Source organism: Sphaerodactylus townsendi, linkage group LG12 (genome assembly GCF_021028975.2).
Source record: "Sphaerodactylus townsendi isolate TG3544 linkage group LG12, MPM_Stown_v2.3, whole genome shotgun sequence".
NCBI classification, from domain to species: domain Eukaryota; kingdom Metazoa; phylum Chordata; class Lepidosauria; order Squamata; family Sphaerodactylidae; genus Sphaerodactylus; species Sphaerodactylus townsendi.
The window spans coordinates 58,966,182-58,989,091 of NC_059436.1; the positions used below are offsets into that span (position 1 = coordinate 58,966,182).

Below are 22,910 nucleotides of genomic sequence, written 5' to 3' on the forward strand. Positions count from 1 at the left end.
TTTAGGCTTTCCAGATGTTTTTCAAGATTTCTTGGGATTCCTCCTAGAGCACCGACTACTAGTGGGATTACTGTTGTTCTTTTTTGCCACAATCGTTCAACTTCAATTTGTAGGTACTTGTATTTTGTGATCTTTTCCAGCTCTTTGTCCTCTACCCTGCTGTCAACTGGCACAGCAAAATATATGATCCAAACATGTTTTTTCTCTACCACTGTTATGTCTGGTGTGTTGTGTGCCAGGTGTCTGTCTGTCTGTATTCTAAAGTCCCAGAGTATTTTTGCTACTTCATTTTCTGTGGTCTTCTCTGGCTTGTGCTCGTACCAGGTCTTGCTACAGGGCAGGCCGTACTTTTTGCAAAGGTTCCAGTGCACCATTGCTGCTAGCCTATTGTGACGTTCGAGATAGTCAGTTTGGGCTATTTTCTTACAACAGCAGATGATGTGCTCCACAGTTTCATCACCCTCTTTGCAGAGACGGCACTTTGGGTCATTGTAGGACTTTTCAATTCGTATCTTTATTGCATTTGTCCTTAATGCTTGCTCCTGGGCAGCAAAAATCAGGCCTTCAGTTTCCTTCTTTAGAGTTCCCCTTCTGAGCCACTCCCATGTTTTCTTGCTGTCAACCTTCCCTTCAATGTTCTTAAAGTACTGCCCATGGAGTGGCTTGTTTAGCCACTGCTCCTTTCGTGTTTTAAACTGTTGGACTCTATACTCTTTTGATTCTTTGGCTTTCAGCATCTCAGCCTTGTGGACTTCTTTCAATGCTGGCTCTTGACTTTCTTGGATGTATTCTTTCAGGCCTCTTTTCTCTTCCTCTACTGATTGCTTAATGTGGAGCAGCCCTCTTCCTCCTTCTGACCTTGCTAGGTAGAGTCTGTCTACATCACTTCTTGGATGCAGTGCTCGATTGATGGTCATAATTTTCCTTGTTTTTCTGTCCAGGATGTCCAATTCGGCTTGTGTCCAGTATTATTATTATTATTATTATTATTATTATTATTATTATTATTATTACAACTTAATAAACTGCTCTTCCCCAAAGGGCTCAGAGCAGTGTACAGTGTACAGGCAATAAATATCAAAATATAAAAAATATATAAACCAATACAAACAGTAGCAGCGATACAACCCACCCACAATGGGCTGGCCGCTGCCGGGGTGTGGGGTACTGTCTTTCAGTGGCTTGCCTCGTTTCTCCGGGGAATGGAGTCAGCAAGTGTGGTGCAGGGACCAGGCCTCCCAGCAGGGCCCACTCTTTTGCGGTGTGCCTCAGGGAGCACTGTTGTCCCCACTGTTATTTAACATCTACATGCAATCCCTTGCTCAGCTGGTGCGGAGTTTTGGGCCAATTTGTCATCAATATGCTGATGACACTCAGCACATTCTGTTGATGGAGGGGGGAATGGCCGCTGCCCCTGTGGCTCTACAGCATTGTTTGGAGGCAATCGCTGGGTGGTTGAAGCAGAGCAGGTTAAAACTTAATCCAACTAAGATGGAGGTCCTTTGGCTAGGTCAGGAAGGGGGAATTGGGATTTTCAGCCGCCAGAGTTAGAAGGGGTCTCTTTGGTTTGACCCCTTCAGCTCGGAACCTGTGTGTCCACCTGGATTCGTCTCTTTCAATGGAGACCCATTGATCCATGCGATGGTCACCTCCAGATTAGACTACCGTAACTCACTCTACGCAGGCTTCCCTTGCAGCTGATCCGGAAATTGAAGCTGGTCCAGAATGCGTCAGCCCGCCTTCTTGCAGGTGGTTCAGCCAGGGATCATATCACCCCTGTGCTTCACCACCTGCACTGGCTCCTAGTGGAATTCCAGATCGTCTTCAAGGTGTTGGTATTGACCTTTAAGGCCCTTCATGGCCTGAGGCCCTCATACCTTTGAGACGGCCTTACCCCATACGTCCCGACTCGATCCCTCTGTTCAGTGGAGGCGAACTTGTTGGTGGCCCCCCACCCCTCTATGATGCAGCTAGCCTTCCCCAAGGCCAGGGCTTTTACGGCCCTGGCCCCTGCCTGGTGGAAAGCTCTTTCTCCAGCTATTAGGGCTCTGCGGGACTTTGGGGAGTTCCACAGAGCCTGCAAAACTGAGCTGTTCCACCGGGCTTTGGGGCGCTGGCCACTGCACGGCCACCCCTTCCTGATGCCCCGTGTACCATCTGTTTCTCTTCGGCTATCTGCTGGTCCCCTCCCAGGGTTAGGACTGGACACCATCCACTACAAACGGCTGGGAAGTGTTGGGATGATGCAAAATAGGTTCAGAGGTAAATGCAGTTTTTAGAGTGTCAAACGCTCTCTGGCAGAGGTCTGACCAAAGCAAAGGAGGTGTTTGGCTGCCCCACACTGGGTCCCTTCCCTCTGGTATGCAGTAGATCAGTGATTGGCAATGCTAATTCAGCAAAATTGGGAATAAAGTCACGATAGAAGTTAGCAAAGCTGCTGCAAGGAAAACGTGTTCTTCTTTAAACCTGCTTATCCCTTTTGAACAAGGTCATATAGCCAACTACCTCTTCTGGCTTATAAACCCAAAACAAAGAAGAGCTATAATGTTGGCCCGATTTAATTTAATGCCCTCTATGCTCCTCAAGGGTAGATACCAACACATAGACAAAGGAGACTATGTCCATGCAGCACGGGCCAAACTGAGACACGCGAGCACACCCTATTTCACTGTGCATGATTTGCCAAAGTTAGAATGACCCAACCACTATTACCCCACTTTTATACAACCAACTAACTGATGCCCTCAAGATTCCTCTAATTTTGGACAACCCAGATCCCCCTGTGTGCGAGAATGTAGCGAATTTCCTCCTAAAGGTTATAGATGTAAACTTAGATGGATATTAAGCATTAATCGTTAGTATTAATATATCAATACTGCTGGCTACATTATATAATGGCTACTGATATTCTGTGTCTATTAATTGAGCTTATGAACTGAAGATTTATGTTTCAGCTCATTGTGTATTTTTTTCCTTAACTAGTAGTATTATTTATTCCATGCTAGATTTGGAAACCTATAGCAATTTTATAATCAGTCTACTTCTCAATATGTTGGGAAACAGTTCTGTAAGAAACCAACCTAGGACACTTGATAATCAAACCCAAGCAAGTGTGGAGGACTTAGAGAAAGATGTTGCAATCTCATTATCAGGTGTCATTTTTTATCTGAACCGTAAAATAGTAAGCACTTATGGATTGTAGCTTTTGGTGACTACGTTTGGACTTTTTATTGATAAGAGCTGGAATTACAATAAAAACTCATGGGGACTATTTGTATGTGTATATATTTTATGCATTCTATTTGCTTTTTATTTATTTATTTATTTCTTGAATAAATGTTTTACCATAATTTATAATGCCAATAAAGGCTTTATATTGTAAGTTAGCAAAGTCCAGAAATGATTGCAGCTACTTCCGGGTCTGAGGCGGGGGCCAGTTAACAACATCTGCAACTTTAGCCAGATCCATCTCCAACCCAACAGCAGAAACCCGATAACCCAAAAAATCCAACCTGGATTGGTGGAATTCACATTTGGACCATTTCACAAAAGGAGAGTTACTGAGCAGCCTCTGCAATACTTCCCGAACCAGCGCACCATGGGATGCCTCATCCTCCATGTAAATAAGAACATTGTCCAAATAAACCACAACTCCTTTATACAGCAAATTGTCCAGAATTTCATTGACTAGACTCTGGAACACACCGGGAGCCCTGCTTAACCCGAATGGCATATCCAAATATTCATATTGGCCCTAACGGGTGTTGAAAGAAGTAAGATGTTCATAGCCGTCTGCTATATGTACTTGATAATAAGCCTCCCACAAATCCAACTTTGTAAAAATACGGCCTTTGCCCAAATTAGCCAGTAAGTCTTTTATGAGGGGCAGAGGATATTTATTGGTGGTGGATACAGCATTCAAACCTCGATAGTCCGTACACAATCTGTAAGGAATTCCATAGAAGCAGAAATAAAAGGCTTTTTGGGTGTAAAAGTCCGTTTATTAAGACATCTTAGAAAGCTCACGTACACGTAGTGGCAGGAATGACACTTCCCGCCAGAAGCACAGGTTATAACACCATTCACCCCATCCCCCCTCCTGCTTCCCATGGGAACGGAGTCTTCATCTCCCGCGCAAAGATAAAGTCTCCGCCGATGAAGCTGGCCCATCGCCCGGGCTGTGGAATGCACTCAGGTTACTTCACCATCAACACTATTGAATCCTTTACACTCTGCCTCCTTAAAGAAGACCCTCCCCAGGTTTTATGGGCAGCGATTGGAAAGCAGAAATAAGGTGGAAGTCAATATTTTGAATAAACCCATTGATTATACCCAGAGGAATATATCCCGCAAGAGACTAAATATTACAAGCGTTCGCGTTAAAGCGAGAGTCCAGGATAGCGTCAATTTAAAATTAGTGCTTGTGACCATCAATAATAGTCGGTGGGGGCCTCTCCAGTAGTCGTGCCGCCGAACATCGAGCGGGGAGCCTCCTTGAGCAAGCTGGAATGGAAGACAGGATGAATGTTACTAAGAGAGTTAGGCAAATCTAAGCGGGCAGTGACATCATTAATCACTTTAGTAATCTGAAAAGGTCCACGAATCTTTTGCCAAGTTTGGAAAATTTATTACCCGTCTCTAAGATTTTTTTGTAGATAAATACACCCAAAGCCCCACCGCGGAGGAAATCCGGCCCGGTGTTTATCCATTGCAGCTTTTGGGAGTCCATAGCGGTATGGCCGGTCTGGACCGTTTTCCATCCCCTCGACCAGGGATGAAATCCATTGTTAGAAACTCTGGAGGTCCAAAGCTGCCGCGGTAGTTGTGGCAACCGGCGGGAAGGAAGGCGACCAGACACTTACAATCCAAAGGGGTTTTCTTTGTACTGCTATGAACCGCATTGTTATAGTACTCCATAAGCGGAATAGCTTCGCACCAATTGTCTTGGTGGTAGTTGGTGTAACTCGCGTAAATACTGCTCTAGGGTTCTGTTCGTTCTCTCGATCTCGCCCGTCACTTTGAGAGCGTGGTAGAGGCGGCGACGGCGGCGGACCTTAACAACCCCAAAAGCGCCTTCCAGAACTTTGAAATGAATTGGGGGCAGCGGTCGGAGACCACCTTAGCAGTGGAATGGAGGCGGTAAACATGTTGAATGAACAGTCGTGCCAACTTAGGAGCGGAGGGGATGGAAGCACATGGAATAAAATGGGCTTGTTTAGAAATAAGTCCACCACCACCCACAAAAACCGTGTTGCCATGGCTTTTCGGGCAAATCCGGTAATAAAATCCATGGAGATGACTTCCCAAGAGGCGGAGGCCACGGGAGAGGAGTTTCAACAGTCCATGGGGCTTTCGGGATGGTTTGGCTTCTGCACAAACCGAGCAGCCGCTTAATGTATGCCTCAATGTCGCCTTAGCATTGCTTGGCGCCACCAGAAATTGTCGTGGGACCCAAATGCAGAGTTTTCAGAAAGCCAAAATGTCAGCCCGGTGAATAGGTGGCAAGCCTCAAGAACCTGCTTGCGATACCAACATTCCCCCCCCTCGTAAGCTCCATTTTCCCAAAGCATGGTGGGAGTCACCTTCTTCCGCTGGAGGCTCTGGAGTGCAGCCCAGCCTCCTCGAGTTCCCTTGGGAAAGGAGGCAGAGACTAGGAATGGGGTGAAGGAGGAGTGGGCGTTTGAGATCGAGGTGACAGCCAGCCCCAACTGGGAGGGAGAACAGTCGCGTGGAATGTCACCAAGTAAAGGCAGCTCCACCTCGGGTAAGAAGCTGTGGTAGCGTCAATGATTGTGCTTTCGGGGAAAAAATGGACTGTAAAGAAGAAAAGAAATCATTATGAAGTTGTTTTGCGGACATCTTGAGGGGGGGGAGTGGAAAGAGCTGCCAGGTTTGTGATCCGACCAAACCTGAAAGGGTGTTTAGCCCTCCAGCCAGTGGCCAAGTGGAAGTGCTACTTTAATGGCCATGATCTCTTTATCCCCTACAGTCCAGTTGAGTTCAGCACCAGAGAATTTCTTAGACAAATAAGCACCGGAACCAGCCTACCATCTTTATTTTTTTTTCTGCAACAGGGCTGCGCCAAGTGCTTTGTCCGAGGCATCCCGTGAACCACAAACGGAGATCTGGGTCCAGGGTGCTTTAGGATGGGTTAGGTGGTAGCGCCAGACTTTAAGAGTTGAAAGGCTGTTTGACACTCCTGGACCAGGAAAAGGGGGCCCGGCTTGGCGGACAGTGGATCTTTACCCGCCAGTGCGTAGAAGGTCTGTGAGAGGAGAAGTCAGTTCAGCGGTGGGTATAAAGTCCGCGATAGAAATTAGCAAAACCAAGAAAGAAAGATTGGAGCTCTTCTGCGGTTGGTGGGGGCAGGCCATTGGAGAGTTCGTCAATCTTAGCAGGATCCATTTTCAAGCCCTCGGTGAGATCGGTAACAAATAGTCAATGGAGGTCTGGTGAAACAGCATTTGGAGAGTTTGGCAAAGAGATTGTCGAGCAAAGCGTTTCAATACCTCTCGAACCAATGTTTCATGCTCTTCTATGGTTTGTGAGTAAAATCAAAGCGTCATCTAAGTATACCACAACCACCTTGTACAATAAATCATGGAGAACCGTTGATAAGGGCCATAAAAGCCCGGGGCCCCCTTAACCCGAATGGCATTATCAAGTATTCAAACTGTCCAAACTTTGTGTTAAGCAGTCAAGTGTTCGCCTTCCAGCAATTCTGACCCTGTAGTAAGCTTCTCTTAGTCCAATTTAGTAAAAATCGCCCTTTGCTGAGTCATCTAAAGGTCCTTGATCAAAGGCAAAAGGATATTTATTGGACAGAGAGACGCGTGAGACCTCGATAATCTGTGCAAAGCCGTAAAGACCCATCTTTCTTTTTTCACAAACAAAGCGGGGAGCAAGCGTGTGTGTTTTGGTAGCCGCCCGATATGAACCGAGCAAGGTTCTTGTCCAAGAAGCCGCGGAGTTCCTTCTCCTCATTGGGACTCATGCTTGGTAGATTCTACCTTTGGGCAGTTAAGCCTGGCTGTATAACGATTTTGCAGTCAGTGTCTCTGTGGGGTGGCAACTGATCGCATTCTTGCTCCTGAAAAAACTCTGGCTAAAATCATCACACTTGGGTGGGATGCCAATAGAATAAAGGAGCAATGTTTGAAGCCAGGGGAGGGTGTGTGTCGGCTTCCCCACGCACCTCCTGGGGTTGTGGGTTTTCCCCAATTCATGTGTTCACCGCAGGGAGGGGTCAGTGAATTCACAAGATCCGTTCTTTCAAATGAACTTTGGTTCATGTAACAATAACCATGGCATGCCCAAAACTATGGAGTGTTTGGCCACTGGTAAAACTAAAATTAATTTTCTCCCAATGGTCAATTCAGCGCCGGAGGAGGAGAACCGGCTGTGTTTTGAACTGGGCGGTCCTTAGGTTCAGGGCTACCCGTCCATTTGAGTGAATGGTATGGAGCTTAGCCAGGGAATTTGGTGAGACCTAGCTCCTCTGCCACCTGGGGCGCATTAAACAGTGGGAGCAGCCAGAATCCTGAGGCGAGGCTATAATGCGAGTGTGTTTAGCGGGGTTGGCCAGAAGCGGCTTGGACAGTAATGGGCGCTGCCTTCACTCACCCACGGCGTCAGGGAGTGGGGCCCAGCATGTCCATGGGGGCTGAAGAAGGCAAACAGTTAGCTTCCCCTCCTCTGGTGTAGCCGATGACGCTTTAGGCGAGCCGATGGGGCTGACGTCGTGGTGGCTTGGCAGATGGAGTCTTGGCGTAGCTGGAAGCGGTTGGTTTTGTTTCTTAGGACCAGTTGGCGGCTAGATGACCTGGCCCTCGCGGTAAAGGCAAACTGATGCGGCGGCGGCGTTCAGAGGTAGTTTTGGTAGAGGCTGGAGGAAGCGGCGAAGTGGAGCACAGTGGCCCGAGGTTTTGGTGATGGGCGGCCTCGAGCACGGCGTAGCTAAGCGAGGCGCCACCTGGGACCCCAACTGGATCCAATCTGCAATAGTCACGAGGAACCCAAATTAAAAACACCGTTCCGCGCTTGCGTCCACAGCATCCAGAAACATTTCATGCGTTCAGGCCACTCAGGAGGAAGTCGAGCAGCTGCATACGAAATTCCGGGCAGAATTCTGCAAGCGGTAGGTTGCCTTGCTGGATAGTTTTGATGGTCGCGGATAGCTTCATTCTCGGCCTGGATCTTGGAAGCCCAGCGCTCTTAAGGCTTGGAGGAATCTGGGCACCGTCGAGAGTCTTCGTCTTGCAAATCCAAAAGAGTCCGCGAACCAATAGGCTGCTGCCCATCCAGGACTGAGCCGATGTCCATTTTTAAACAGACGGTATAAATCATCCATAGGTCTTCCAAAGTGGGCATTGAGTTGCAAAATGAAGTAGGAAGTTTGGAGGCGGTCCCATCAAAAGCGGGCTGGTGTCGGGGCGATAGTAGCCCGTTCTGGCTTTCTTGGCCTGCTGGTAGTTGCAGCCCGAGTTGAGCAGGTTGGGCAGGCAGCTGTTATTAATGCAGTCGGGGCTGGCGGTGCGGCTGGCGTTGAGTGGCTGGGAGAAAGCCCAGATGCATTAGCCCCCACAAGCCGGCGTGGTCAGTAACAGCATAAACTCCAGCTTGGGGCTTCCTGATCTGCTGCCTCCTTAGCTCCCTCTCCAGCGCAGCCAGCTCCCTTTCCTTGCGGGTCAATTGGCCCATCCCTGGTGCGCATGCGAGAGCAGCTGGTTCAATTTAGCCAGTTCGTCCCGTTTAGCGAACTGGTGACTGCAAGCACAGTGCTGGAAACCTGAAGCAGCTTCGGCGTTGCCGTTATGAAATCCAGTCTGGAGTGTTCCAGGACTTTATCATGGACCGACAGATTCTGGGCATGTGGTGGGCGCATCGCAGCGCGGTCCAACTTCGAGTTGGACTTCTTTGCGATGCCGTTCGGTCCGCTGCAGGATTTCAGCGCTCTTGCTAGCATTGCCCGTTCCTCCTCCCATAGCTGGCGTTACGGTGTAGCCATGCTTCGAATCTACCGCGAGTAAGCCCCCACTTCTTCATCCCAGGTCTCCAGCCCAGGGGAAGGGAACAGAATCGGCTGGGAGTGCAGGCTTTCTTGATTCTTCGTCATCTGGAAGCGAGACGCCCGGAGACACCGTAGCCACGGTGGCTCCCGGGGAGCACCTCCAGGTGCGATGCGGCTGGTCCGGGATCGAGTCCCGGTCCGGAGAGAGCGGTCTGAGGATACCCACCAATCAGGTTTAGTCCCAGTATCCTTGGGGCGGGCTGATGCTCTACGGTGGTTCTTTAGAACATCACCAAAATACGAGTCCAGGAATGGATTCAATGGATTCCTGGGTTGCCGATGAAAAGGTAGTCCAGGCCCGTCTCCTCCATGACAGGTTGCATCTGAGGTTGTAATCCCACCGCAACGGTAGAGATCCGATCACAGGAAAACGATCCAGAACAGCGCTAAAAGCGGCTCATGGAAGTCCCCATGGTGATGCGATCGTCCTCGTTCCAGCGGGTAAGGAAGACTTCGTGCTGTCACGAGGGCGGGGAAAGAGCCAGCGAGCCCGTTCTCCCTGCGGTTCCTCCAGATCCAGAAGGGAAAGGTGGGAGCCCTCTTTGAGAGGCTACCGCCTTCCGCAGTAACATTCAACCTCTCCATGTCAAGACACCAGAGGTCCACTGCACTAGGAATATAGATGAATTAAAGATTCCTGCCACAATGTAAGGAATTCCATAGAAGCAGAAATAAAAGGCTTTTGGGTGTAAAGTCCGTTTATTAAGACATCTTAGAAAGCTCGCATTACCATTAGTGGCAGGAATGACACTTCCATGAAGCACAGGTTATAACACCATTCACCCCATCCCCCCTCCTGCTTCCCATGGGAACGGAGTCTTCATCTCCCGCGCAAAGATAAAGTCTCCGCCGATGAAGCTGGCCCATCGCCCGGGCTGTGGAATGCACTCAAGGTTACTTCACCATCAACACTATTGAATCCTTTACACAATCGTAAGGAGCCATCCTTCTATTTGACAAACAATACTGGTGCAGGGGTGCTGTGTGGTTTCCGAGCTGTATGGCTGTGTTCTAGCAGCATTCTCTCCTGACGTTTCGTCTGCATCTGTGGCTGACATCTTCAGAGGATCTGAATACTGGTGCAGCAAAGCTGCTCTGCGTCTTCTGGATGAAGCGGCGGGCCAGGTTTTTATTCAAAAAGTCTCGTAATGCAGCATCCTCAGTCTGACTCATGGGATATAACTTGGAATGTCTTGGTTAATCAATCATGACCAGAAAATCCAATGGGCTGATCATATTGTCACATTCACAAAACACCTTGTGGTGAGCATGTGTCATTGCACCCTCCTGCATCTGCTGCTTAAGCAGGGCTACCATCCATTTGATTGAAAGACAAGGGCTCATGCAGCAAAAAAGTTTGTAAATCCAAGCTCTCCACCATACTAGAATGCATTAAGCAGTGAGAGCAACCGTGGATTTCAGTTTAGGACCCTGGGGACCTTTGGACAATAGTAAGGGTAGAATGATGGGTTCACTCACCCTTTCCAAAATATCCTGAGCGTTGTCCAAAGTGGTCTTCACATAACCTTTGTAGTCCTCATCAGACAAATTGTAATCCAATTCAGTGGAGAGTGCGAGGTGTGCCGTCCCCTTCTTTGGATTGGGACCTTTGGCGGACGAATCGTTTCTCGGAGCCGGAGTTTTGCCGGTTGTTTTGCTGGGCAGCTGGCTGCCATGTGACTGGGTTCTCCACAGTAGAGGCATAAATCAAGGCGCCGCCGACATGCATTTTCATTTTCAGATAGCTTCTGATGAGGAATGGGCTTCTTTTGGGGCCCCGGCTTCTGAGGTGCCAGAAGCCCGCTCATTGTCCCAAACCGCCTCGCGACTGTGGAAGTGGCACCACATTTCAGCTTTTCCTGGTACTTTTGCCAAAGAAGCCGTGGCCCATCCAAGGTATGGCTTCATCCAAGTCCAATAGGGGAACTATAGGCACAGTTGAGGTTTGTTTCCGTCTTACTGCAACTCCCAGTAATGGAGCAGCCAGATATTGGGGAGCCCCGGCAGCCACCAGTCCTTCTCCCAGAATGGGGGATGAAGTGGTCTGTCCACTCACACCTGCTCCCAGGTATGGATCACAAGCTGCCAGTCCCGATTTGTCATTTCGAAGGGTATCAGACCCCACTGAACCAGCCTTGCTGGAATCTGAAGTCAAGCCAGGCACCCCCTCCTCAATGAGGCTAGCCATGCCGCGAGGAGACAAGGGGAGGCCAGACAGTCCTTGAAGAAAAGCAAGTATGTATTTCAAATGCGCAACTTCAGCTGCAGATGTGAGCATGAAGAGCAGCACGATGAGAGGAGTTCTGGCTTAATGTCAGATCCTCAATGATGGGAACAACACTTTGTAAAGAACAGAAATTTATTCAGCATCTTGAGAACAGCATGGAAAAGCCAGAACTGACTTTTCCCCCTGCAAACCAACAGTAATATCAGTGAGGGTTTACCCCCCCCCCATGTGAACCAAAGCAGAACCAAAGTAGAAATATGCAGACAGTAAGATAAAGACAAAGTCCTTTGGAGTTGACCTTGGCCAACACCTGCTGGTGAAAATGATCAGAAATACACTACATATTTCCCTACTGAAATCGCATCCCCCCAAACCCAAAACAGCAAGTGGCCCCAGCACCCCATAGGAATCTTGGCATTCCTCCTGGCAAGCTTAAATTAATCACAAAACAACTACGGTGGGCTGACTTTTTCTCGAAATTCAATGTTACCCTATACTTTAAGTGCCTACCCTATTTTCAACAATTGCTAGGGTATGTTTAGCAGTGTTTGGGGCTCTTTAGTTTGGAGAGGAGACGTCTGAGGGGGGATATGATTGAAGTCTATAAAATTATGCATGGGGTAGAAAATGTTGACAGCGATAAATTTTTCTCTCTTTCTCACAATACTTGAACCAGGGGGCATACATTGAAAATGCTGGGGGGAAGAATTAGGACTAATAAAAGGAAACGTTTCTTCATGCAACACGTGATTGGTGTTTGGAATATGTTGCCACAGGAGGTGGTGATGGCCACTAACCCGGATAGCTTTAAAAGGGGTGTGGAGAAATGGCTCCTCCCCCCTTTTTCCCTCCTCCCCTTCTCCAACCACGTACCATAGATCTGGAGGACTTAGAAAATCCATATGAACATCAGGAAGAGCTACCTGACCTAGGGGGAAAAGATATCTTGACCCAGCCTGACCAGGTCAAAAGAGGGTGGGGTCTGGGATCTGATAAATTACTGGGAGGAGAGACTCTTTGTCTTTCTCTTTCTGTTGGGGAGCAGAGCTCTTGCCAGGGCTGTGCAGAGAGCAGCCATTGTTGGACCATGGGCTCACCCAGGGAGCTCACTCAGCCTGCCAGGTAATGAGAACTCTTTGAGAATTGCAACCTTCTAAGCTTTAAGTGCCTACCCTATTTTCAACAACTGCTAGGGTATGGTTTGTCCACGCAGCATAATAAACACACTGGAAGCTGCCCACCAGTTGCCCAAAAGGAGTAAGGCAAGAAAGAAATGCAATCACACAGCACAGGTTTCTTTCACTAAGAAAGGCTTCATCATCAGTGCAGAAATATTTACATGTGCTGTACACTGCTTTCCCTCTCTCCGCTCTCCAACTTTCAACAAACAAACTCCCACTACGAGACACCACACCAACATAGTGTTGCTAGTCAGCTTTATGGTTTTATCATCCAATCAGCTTGTGGACCCTTATCTTGTCCACTGACGTCAGGATTGACCTTTCTGAATAGTTGCTGACTTGCACATTTGTATGTGACAGTTCCTGATCTAGATCACCTCACTCTTACGTCAGAATATGTCATTCACTGTACTGTTTAGCTCAACACCCCTTCTCATATTCTTATCACGGTGTTTAACAGTTATACATATAGTTACAGTTATTTTACACATTTTAACATTTCATTATTGTTTCTACCAATACAGTACATTTCAAATAGATTAGTAGTGTGTGCTTACAATTACTTCAGTGCACTTTTATTTACATGTTTCCCTCAACACACACATGTCAACTAGACCAAGTCCATACACCATGTAACTGTGTTTTTGTGTAGGCAGAGGTTTTGTCAGTATGTCTGCCACATTTTCCTCTGAAGGTATATAGGTCAGTTTAATAACACCTGACTGCACCAGGCTACAGACATTCTGATATTTGACTACTATGTATTTTGTTCTAGTTCAGAGGCTTTCACTCTCTGCCATGGCAATGCATGTTTGTGAATCCTTGTATACACAAACTGGTGATTTGCATTCCTCACCAAGCTCACACAGCAGCTGCTGTAACCATTGCACTTCATGGCACACCTCTGATAACGCTCCATATTCAGCCTCTGCAGTTGAGGTAGCAATGGTGCTTTGCTTTCTGGAACGCCAACAGATAGAACTGTCATTAAATTTTACCAGTAACCACTAACAGACTTCCTATCTGCTTCTTCAGCAAACAAACTGTCTACCCACACAGTGAGTTCATTACTGTTATCACTGCTGGACATGTGCAGACTATAGTTTACTATGCCTTTGAGATATTGGATGACTCTCTTTAGTCCTTGCCAGTCTTTTCCAGTTGGCTTTTTCCTTAGCTACTCTTTACATCGAGCTGTTGTCGTGTAGAAACTAATGCTGCCCATCGAAATCTCATCTCAGTCTCCAATTGTGGCTTCTTAGCTGTCAGAACTGAGTCTGTTAGGATCAGATGGCCGGCAGGCAGGGGGAGGTGGATTACCATCCTTTGATGTGGGGCAAAAGTCCGGCGCCTTCCCCTTGGCACCCTGTGGCATCCGGCACACAGATCCTATCAAAGGAAAGTGCGAACTGTCCCCAGACTTCCAATGACTGCCTATGCTTTGTAGTAATTGCTTTGTAGTGTGTAGAACGGAGTATGAGTGGTTGACTCTGTGGGAGGGGGCTATGGGATATAGGTAAGGGGTTTGCACACAAATCTCAGATTCCTCTTTCTAAGATGCTACCTACGTGCTTCTGAAATAAAGACTTTAGAACAAAATCTACAGTTCCTGTTGTTTCCAGATCCGAGGTCTGGAATTAGCCCCCAAATTGCAAGGTGGAATAATACTAGTGTGCTGTATAAGGTCTATGGAAAAGTTTTCTGGAGTAATGTAGCCAGGCAGTTTGAACAATGAAAACACTATGCAAATGCTAAACACTAATTCTCAAACCCAGCATAAATTATCTACCTTGTTTGCAGGCTCCTGAACTAAACTCTTTATAGAGTAATCTTCAGCGCAATCCTAGGCAACTCGAAGGCCCACTTCGCACAGCAAATGTATAGCAGGTTGCAGTCAGGGTAAAGTAACCCATTTTCCTGTTTTTGTGTTTGCATGCATCCCTGCAGGCAGTGACTGGAGCTCACAGAAACAATGTGGGTTGCTGTAGCACCTTCACATGGAGGCGCATCAATTTTTTAAAAATTACCTCCCATCGATACGTAGCTACGCAGGCATGCACAAATGAATCCCCACAGCCATGCTGACGTCTCATGATACCACAATACGACCACCTGCTCATGCGTGGCTCTGCAGATGTAAGCCACACAAAACATTTTTTAAGGAAAACGGAGGCGAATAAAGAGCCTCCTGCCCAGCCATTTGCTCACAAGAGCTGGCAACCTGGTATTTTTCAGAAGACTCGCGAATTGCACAATTCTCAAAAAACCTGGTTTGGGGAAAATAGCATGGGGCAGACTGGCTTTAAAGGCAGGATCTGTGTGAAGTGCCCCTCCAAAATGTTTTTCCCCATTCTAAAACGTGTTTACTGGCCCATGTGGAGTGGGCCTAAGCCCTTCTAAGTCCATTGAAGTCCATGTGGAAGAGGGTAACGGTGCTTAGGAAGAGGGTAACTGTGCTTAGGATTGCAGGGCTCGTGTCAATGTTCATCTGGCCATTTGCTGCAATACCCTGAAATATTCAAACACATTTTTCTCTTACTGACTAGTGCTAATGGAACAACTAACCTCTGAAATAAATTCTGACGAAAGGCCCTGAAAGTTCCTCACTCTCTGGCTCATTCCGCACATGCAGAATAATGCACTTTCAAACTGCTTTCAGTGCTCTTTGAAGTTGTGCGGAATAGCAAAATCCACTCGCAAACAGTTGTGAAAGTGGTTTGAAAACGCATTATTTTGTGTGTGTGGAAGGGGCCTCTAATCCAAGCCACACTGGGAGCTGTTTCTGTTGAGTGCAGCCCTGTCAAGTATGCAGTTTGTGCCAGCTCCTCTTTGCTGGCATAAAGGTGATGTGACTAACAAAATGAACGGTTCCAAATTGCAGAGGCTGTGTCTAGTCAACCACGGCCCACATTTAATTCCTTAGCCAATGTTCATGTGGTGGAAACCCCATATTTTGTCTTGTTTCTTTGCTGGAAATCATCCACTTTGGCAGTCAAGTCTAGTTTAGATTTCCATCTAAGAATGTATTTCGATGAATTCAAACAAAAACATTTTATTAAATCCTGTATGGTAATTCTGGTGAGCCAATATTCATGAACACTTTTGTTCACTGCAGAACAGAACAAAACCTTTGGTCAAAAGTATGTCCCGTGTGCAGGGTTCACTCCCGTCCAGGTGGTGACAGCACCATTCCCACCCAACACCTATTCAGAGGGGGTACAGGACTCTTTACTCAGAACTGGCTTTGTGACACTGCCTATGTTGTGTTGACATGCTGGCTGTGCTATTGCCAGTTGGCTGGGAGTATTTCCCAGCAACATAAAGACCAGTAAAAAAAGCTGTGCTAAAGGAACTGCAGGCAAAGGCAGCAGAAGCTTATATGTGAAGATGCTCTACAAAGCCTTAATATATAACTCAATTTTATTGACCTTCTCTTTTAACTGATCAATTCTAGTTTATAGCAACAGAAAACCTATCACAATAAAATAGTACTTCTGATAAAGGATCAATGGAGGGAAGAGAGATTTTGCCTCTACCTGCCAGCTTGGAATTCACCACATTGTGCTTCTCCCAGAGCCACAACACAGCCTCCTCTGGGGTCTTCACCGAATCAAGGGACTCTTGGGCCATTTCTTCAAAATGTTGTGCACAAGCCCTGCATCCAAAAAAATTCTTGACATATTTCTGCATGATCTGCAGGACCGCCCGAGGATTCTCCTCTAAACCTGCAATAAGGGGTACATAAAGGAAATACATGATGAAAAAAACTGTTGCTTTACACCAAGGTGAAAGGTCATGGCTCACAGTTCATCAATTGCACAGAACATGACATGCATATTTCACATATAAAGTTCCATCTCCAGTAACATCAGTTAAATGTTCTGAAGCAAAAGAGTCAGATCCCTTTAATGATTCTGGAGGATTCCTGCCCTCTTTTGGTCGTGGCAAGTGCCATTAAGTCACAGTGGTGACCTCACAGGATTTTCAAGGCAAGAGATGTTCGATGATGGTTTGCTATTGTTTGCCCCTGCTGGACTGAGAGGGTTTGGAGAGAGCACTGACTGGCCCAAGATCACCCAGCAGGCTTCATGTGGAGGCACTCACAATCAAACCCAATTCTCCAGACTGAGGCTCATTCTGCACACGCAGAATAATGCACTTTCAAACTGCTTTCAGTGCTCTTTGAAGCTGTGCGGAATGGCAAAATCCACTTGCAAACAGTTGTGAAAGTGGTTTCAAAACGCATTATTTTGCGTGTGCAGAAGGGGCCTCTGTCTGTCACGCTTCTCCATGACGCCAGCAGCATATCCCACCCGTCAAACCAACAATCCTTTTAAACATTTCTTCCTACAAAGTCTCCATGGCTCTACTCATGCTGTTCAATTAAAAGGAAAGGCTGAGGAGTGGTGAGGGAGATGCCTTGCAAGAAACAAGAGCTCCACCTTGTTCTCCAGCTTGGGGCAGAAAAGGTTTTTGTCTGTCAAACACACACACGGGCCTCACAGACGCAGGATATTCAGAGGCCATTAAAAGTTAATCCTCAAGATGGTGACAATTCTATCCAAGAGCAGAGGTTAATGTCTTTTTAAGTGTACACATCATTGTGATCTTTTTCATCTGTGCAAGGGGTCAAGATTGCTCATTGCCTCCAAGGGTTCATACTGATGTCTGTGAAAGACACACACACACACACACACCCGCAATACAGTCTGTACATCTAACAAGCTCTGGGCATACCGTGCTTTGCCCAGTTATGTGAGAAGCCACTGGAGACAGACCTGGAATGAAATTAATCCATGGAAAATGTTTCATCAGGGCTGCTTCTGCAAGTAGATTCCTTTATACAATGAAATAGGGGGAAATGGAGCCTTATAGCACTTTGGGTCCCAAGTGAAGGGAAAAGTGGGGTATAAATAAATAGAGTACTTTTTTATTACGCTAAAAATCCAGATTTCATTTTCCCTTCCGCACTTTATCGTCACAACAACATAAAGAGTTAGGTTAGATCATTTTAGGCAGCTCTGTTAGAATTGGGTAGCTTAATTCAAATTCTCACTGTGAAGTTATTTCAGAAATGGCAAAAATCCTTTTTTGCAAAGATTCTAGGGAGTAAAATTCAGGCAACTATATCTGGCAAAATGTAAAACAAGTTCCTTGTGGAAAAACATGAACATTTTATTGAGAGTCCAAATCAGTGACACAAGCCCCTTTCCACTGGGCTCCCCCATTTGTGAGTGTTGTCAGCCCAGGGCTGCTGCTTCTCACATAATCAGCTGCAGCACCTCCCAGTGTAATCTCCCTTTTCTCTTTCCTCTCAAAACTACTGCAATTCAGGGTAACCCTAATCTTTAAAGTGGGCAAGAACCATAAAATCCCACCTGTGATGGGAAGGATTAAGCAATCAGGCTTTTTAGTAGATGGGATTTAAAACAAGCAATAAGGAGAGGAAAACCTCCCAAGACATAATCCGATAGCCTGAGGGTGACCCAATTCTTTTGCCATAAGAAGCTATCATCAAAAATATGGCATGGTTTAAATGGATGGCTAAGCATGCTGGAGACACAGAAACAAACACAAGCACTGAACCACGAAAAATGCATTTTAGTGTTTCAGTCTTGCTCTAAAACCTGCAAGGTTTTAAACCTGCAAGGCCAGGTTTAATAAAGCTAGGTTAAAATAGTGAGGCCTCATGTCACTGCTAACCTGGGTGGACAGCAGAGGTTGCACAGGACTCTTACATCTGTTTCTGCTTACACCAAAATAAAGGAAAGCGTGTTCCTTCAGAAACAGATGTCCATCCTTAACGATTCAACTTGCTTTTCGTTTGTGAGTCTAAACAGAGGCACATTCTGAAGGGGGAAACTGAAGATGAAAGACCATGGAATTTCCAAAACCAGAATAACCCTTCTTCTACCTCTTTCTTAATTAGCCATAGGATCAAACTATTCACATGAGCGGTAGGGACAGATTTCTAAGGTCCTGGAAGTGAAAAAGAAAAATTCAGGAGGCCCATCCGTCAAGTTGGGTCAAAAATCATGTGTTTACAGAGGGGCTCAGAGAGCAATTGAACAACCAGGAGCAAGTCAGATGTCAGGTTGCATTAGGGGTGCTGGGGTTGCTTAGCACTTTGGGCTTATGGGGGATGGGAATAGTAGTGGGACTTGGAATTAGTAGTGTGTGTTTCTTTTCTTGTAGCTCACCACCAGGTGCTGGCCAAGGTCAGCTCCAATGGACTTTTTGCTCTTATCAAACTGCCTGCATATTTTCTGTCTGTTCACATGGGGGAGGGGGTGTCTCCTCACTTCTTATTACTGATGTTTGCGTGCAGAAAAGTCAATTCTGGCTTTTCCAAGTTGCTCTCTGGTTGTATGAATAAACCTCTGTTCTCTACAAGGTGCTGTTTCTTTCACTGGAGATTTGACATCAGATCAGCTCTCTCCACAACCATTAAACTTCCCATGGGAAGAGTAATATGTCCAGGGCTGCCAAACATTCAGGGATGGGTTTTTTTAAGTACAGCCAGGTCCTGTGTATATATACTTTGAATAATGAAGAACATTCTTGGACCACTCCATTCTGGGTGCTGGCTATCAAACACTTCAAACAGTTTTTAGGTGTACACCTAAGATAGTGTGGCTGTGACAACAGCCACTTGCAAATGTCTTTCTCTTACAGGCACATCTGTCAATGTTTGGGAACTGGCTGTGGTTTCCTTCTCAAGCATGTACCCACTGGCACCCTGAATGAATGTCTATGAGAGGAGAAGGGCCAGGCTTCTCCCATTAGCAAGAACTTAGCATGCCATTGCCTTCTGCTGCATTCCAATGACGTGCTTCCACGGCCACTAGCTATGGATGCGGCCTGAGATTCACATCTGTTTCTGCCTTCTTGTTAACCTGAATGAAACAGGAATCTGGAGTTGAATTGCCCTCTCGGGGTGTGTCATGTGCAATGTTTCCTCAGGCTTGGCACTTCCACTGTTGCTTTTTAACATGTACATGTGGTTTCTGAATAAGTTCATACTCAGCATAGCTGAAGGTATCAACAATAGTGCTCAGCTATCCATCTTTAACACACCTTGCAGATGTGTAAGTCAGTGGTGATGCTAGCATGAAAACCAGATACTCTTTAGAAGATCAATATGCCTGATTTGGAAAGGGATGCTGACCAGCTCTGGCAATGGATGCTTCTAGACATAGCTTTGCTCTTACAAGAGTAGACTTTTGCTGTTGCTAGGAGTGCCTGATATCACCTTCATAAGGTTCATAAATTATCCTGACTTGCTGATGCTTTTCTAATTTCTTGGTTGGATTACTGTCACAAGTTCTCTGTAGGGTGGATCCTGAAACTATCTGTGAAACTTCTACTACAGCAAAACATGGCTGCCTGTATGTGTCAGGACTGTGGTAGGTGTGGCAAGGAGAGAATGGTTTATTACTGCTTGTTACTTTGCAGATGTCTGGGGCTCTCTCCCGCCTTCCCAGGACAGTCTGGCCACAGATCTTATTTGGAGGGAAGTGTGAACTGTTCCCAGGCTTGTAGTGCTTTGAAGTGGGGAATGTAGAGGCCATTTGGGAGGGGGCAGTAGAGAATATAGGCAGTGGGTTTGAGCGGGAATCTTCAGATCCCTCTTTGCTGGTAAATTACTGTTCCTGGTAAATTAGTAGAATCTATCATTACAGATAAAATTATAAAACATGTAGAAAAGCAAGACCTGCTGAGAAAGAGTCAGCATGGCTTTTGCAGAGGCAAATCCTGTCTTACAAACTTACTAGAGTTCTTTGAGGGTGTAAACAGGCATGTGGACAGGGGTGAACCGGTGGACATTGTCTACTTGGATTTCCAAAAGGCTTTTGGCAAAGTTCCTCACCAGAGACTGTTGAGAAAACTCAGCAATGAAGGAATAAGAGGGGAAGTCCTCCTATGGATTAAAAACTGGTTGAGAAACAGGAAACAAAGAGTGGGTGTAAATGGGAAGTTCTCACAATGCATGGAGAGATGTAGAATTGTGGTGTGTCCCCCAAGGATCCGTTTTGGGACCAGTGCTCTTTAACCTATTCATAAATGACCTGGAAGTAGGGGTGGGTAGCGTGGTGGCCAAGTTTGCAGATGATACCAAATTATGTAGTGTGGTGAGAACCACAAAGGATTGCAAAGAGCTCCAAGCGGACCTTGATAAATTAGGTGAGTGGGCTCAGAAATGGCAAATGCAGTTCAATTATATGTAATTGCTGCCGGAGTTTTAATGTTTACGTTATGTTGTTGAGTTGCTGTTAATAACAGCCATGTTGTTGAGCCGCCTCGAGCCCTTCGGGGAAGAGGCGGCCTATAAATCTAAAATATAAATAAATAAATAAATAAATAAATGTAGCAAAATGTAAAGTGATGCACATAGGGGCAAAAAATCCAAACTTCACATACACGCTACAGGGGTCAGTGCTATCAGCACAGACCAGGAAAGGGATTTAGGCGTCTTAGTTGATAGTTCCATGGGAATGTCAACTCAATGCATGGCAGCTGTAAAAAAGGCAAACTCTATGCTGGGGATAATTAGGAAAGGAATTGAGAATAAAACTGCAAAGATTGTCATGCCCTTATATAAAAGCAGTGGAAGCGACCTTAGCGACTTGGGGAGTACTCAGTGTCCAGTTCTGGTCAGCCCGCATCTCAAAAAGGATATTGAGGAGATAGAAAAAAGAAGTGCAGAGAAGGGCAAACAAGGATGATTGAGGGATTGGAGCACCTTCCCTAGGAGGAGAGGCTGCACGCGTTTGGGACTCCCCTTTTTTTAGTTTGGAGAGGAGGGGCTGAGGGGGGGATATGATTGGAAGTCTACAAAAATTATTATGCATGGGGTAGAAAATGTTGACAGAGAGAAATTTTTCTCTCTTTCTCACAATACTAGAACCAGGGGGCATCCATTGAAAATGCTGGGGGGAAGAATTAGGACTAATAAAAGGAAACACTTCTTCATGCAATGTGTGATTGGTGTTTGGAATATGCTGCCACAGGATGTGGTGATGGCCATTCACCTGGATAGCTTTAAAAGGGGCTTGGACAGATTTATGGAGGAGAAGTTGATCTCTGGCTACCAATCTTGATCCTCCTTGATCTGAGATTGCAAATGCCTTAACAGACCAGGTGCTCGGGAGCAACAGCCGCAGAAGGCCATTGCGTTCACATCCTACATGTGAGTTCCCAAAGGCAACTGGTGGGCCACTGCGAGTAGCAGAGAGCTGGGCTAGATGGACTTTGGTCTGATCCAGCTGGCTTGTTCTTATGTTCTTATGTTCTTATGCTGATGTTTGCCCTTCTCTGTGAAATAAAGACTTTAGAACAAATCTACAGTTTCTATTATATTTGGACTTGAGGTCTGACAGTATGATGACTGATGCAAACTACAGATGCTGCAATCTTTGCCACAAAAGAGTTCCAAAGATGCACTTGCCATAACTGAAGGCAGCAAATCCAGTGAGCTGATTTTGGGACTACCTCTTTAGCGCCTAGCCTTGAAAACTTGATGCTTGCAAGCACTACTTGCAGCTGAAGACAACTGGCCCACTCCTTCCATTCAAAGGTGCAAGAAAAACAAGGAATGAATCACAAAAAGAAAGAGAGTAGGTCAAAACCAGTGCCAGAAAGAGGATCTGCAATCCTCTTTCCTAGCAGTATATCTCATTAAATAAGATGGAAATTATTTCTGAGTAAACCATCTTAGGACTGCATTTTTGGTCCCCAAGGGCTGCATTGTCAACCACAGACTACAATCAGAGTCCCTGGGATGGGAATGAGCACTTTTCAAAGGCTTTTTTTTTGGGGGGGGGGGTGTTGCAGGGCACTCCAAGCTGGCATCCAGAGGTCAGTCCCCTTTTATTCAGTGAAGTTGCCTCCAGGAAGAAGGACAGCACCCTCATTCTACTTCCAGAGACCATATTAGGCATTTTTTCCTTGGGAATTAGCCTCAAGTAACCATGCATAGAATTGCAGTCTTTAGCTTTTATTAGCAAGTTTACTACTATTATGTTTAGAAATAAAAAGTACAAAATCAAGAAAGACCACTAGGCTGTGCGACATTGTAGTTGGTGTCTGTCCCCTTCCTCCAACCAAGGATAGGATTGTGGCTGAGTGGGACTGGGCCTCTTCCCTGACCACCTGTCATGACCTGGCCTTGTTCCGGCCTGATCCTGACATTTCTCCTGGCCAGGATGTGGGAACCTTCTATTGGGGATGCTTCTCTTTGTTAGCTTGTTAGTTTCATTTTCCAGCATGGGCTAATCAGTTTGGTATAAAGCTGCTTGCTTTGCACTTTAAAGCACTGGGGAGTATGGAATTTGACTTGGTGAAGGACATAACTCTGCCTCCCCCTGGAAATGATGGGGTGCCTGCTCCCCCTTGGGCACCAAAGAGTGGTGTCTGGTAATGTGTAATTTGG

The 22,910-nt window shown here is 46.3% G+C and overlaps 1 protein-coding gene across 1 annotated transcript in view; it reads right to left on the minus strand.

Annotated features, from left to right (window-relative positions):
- The window catches only part of QSOX2 (quiescin sulfhydryl oxidase 2), a 128,684-nt gene that overhangs the window by 11,594 nt on the left and 94,180 nt on the right, over positions 1–22,910 (minus strand). The window contains exon 11 of the mRNA XM_048512192.1: positions 16,015–16,203. Within this exon, the coding sequence (XP_048368149.1) occupies positions 16,015–16,203 (189 nt within the window). The remainder of the gene's footprint in view (positions 1–16,014; positions 16,204–22,910) is intronic.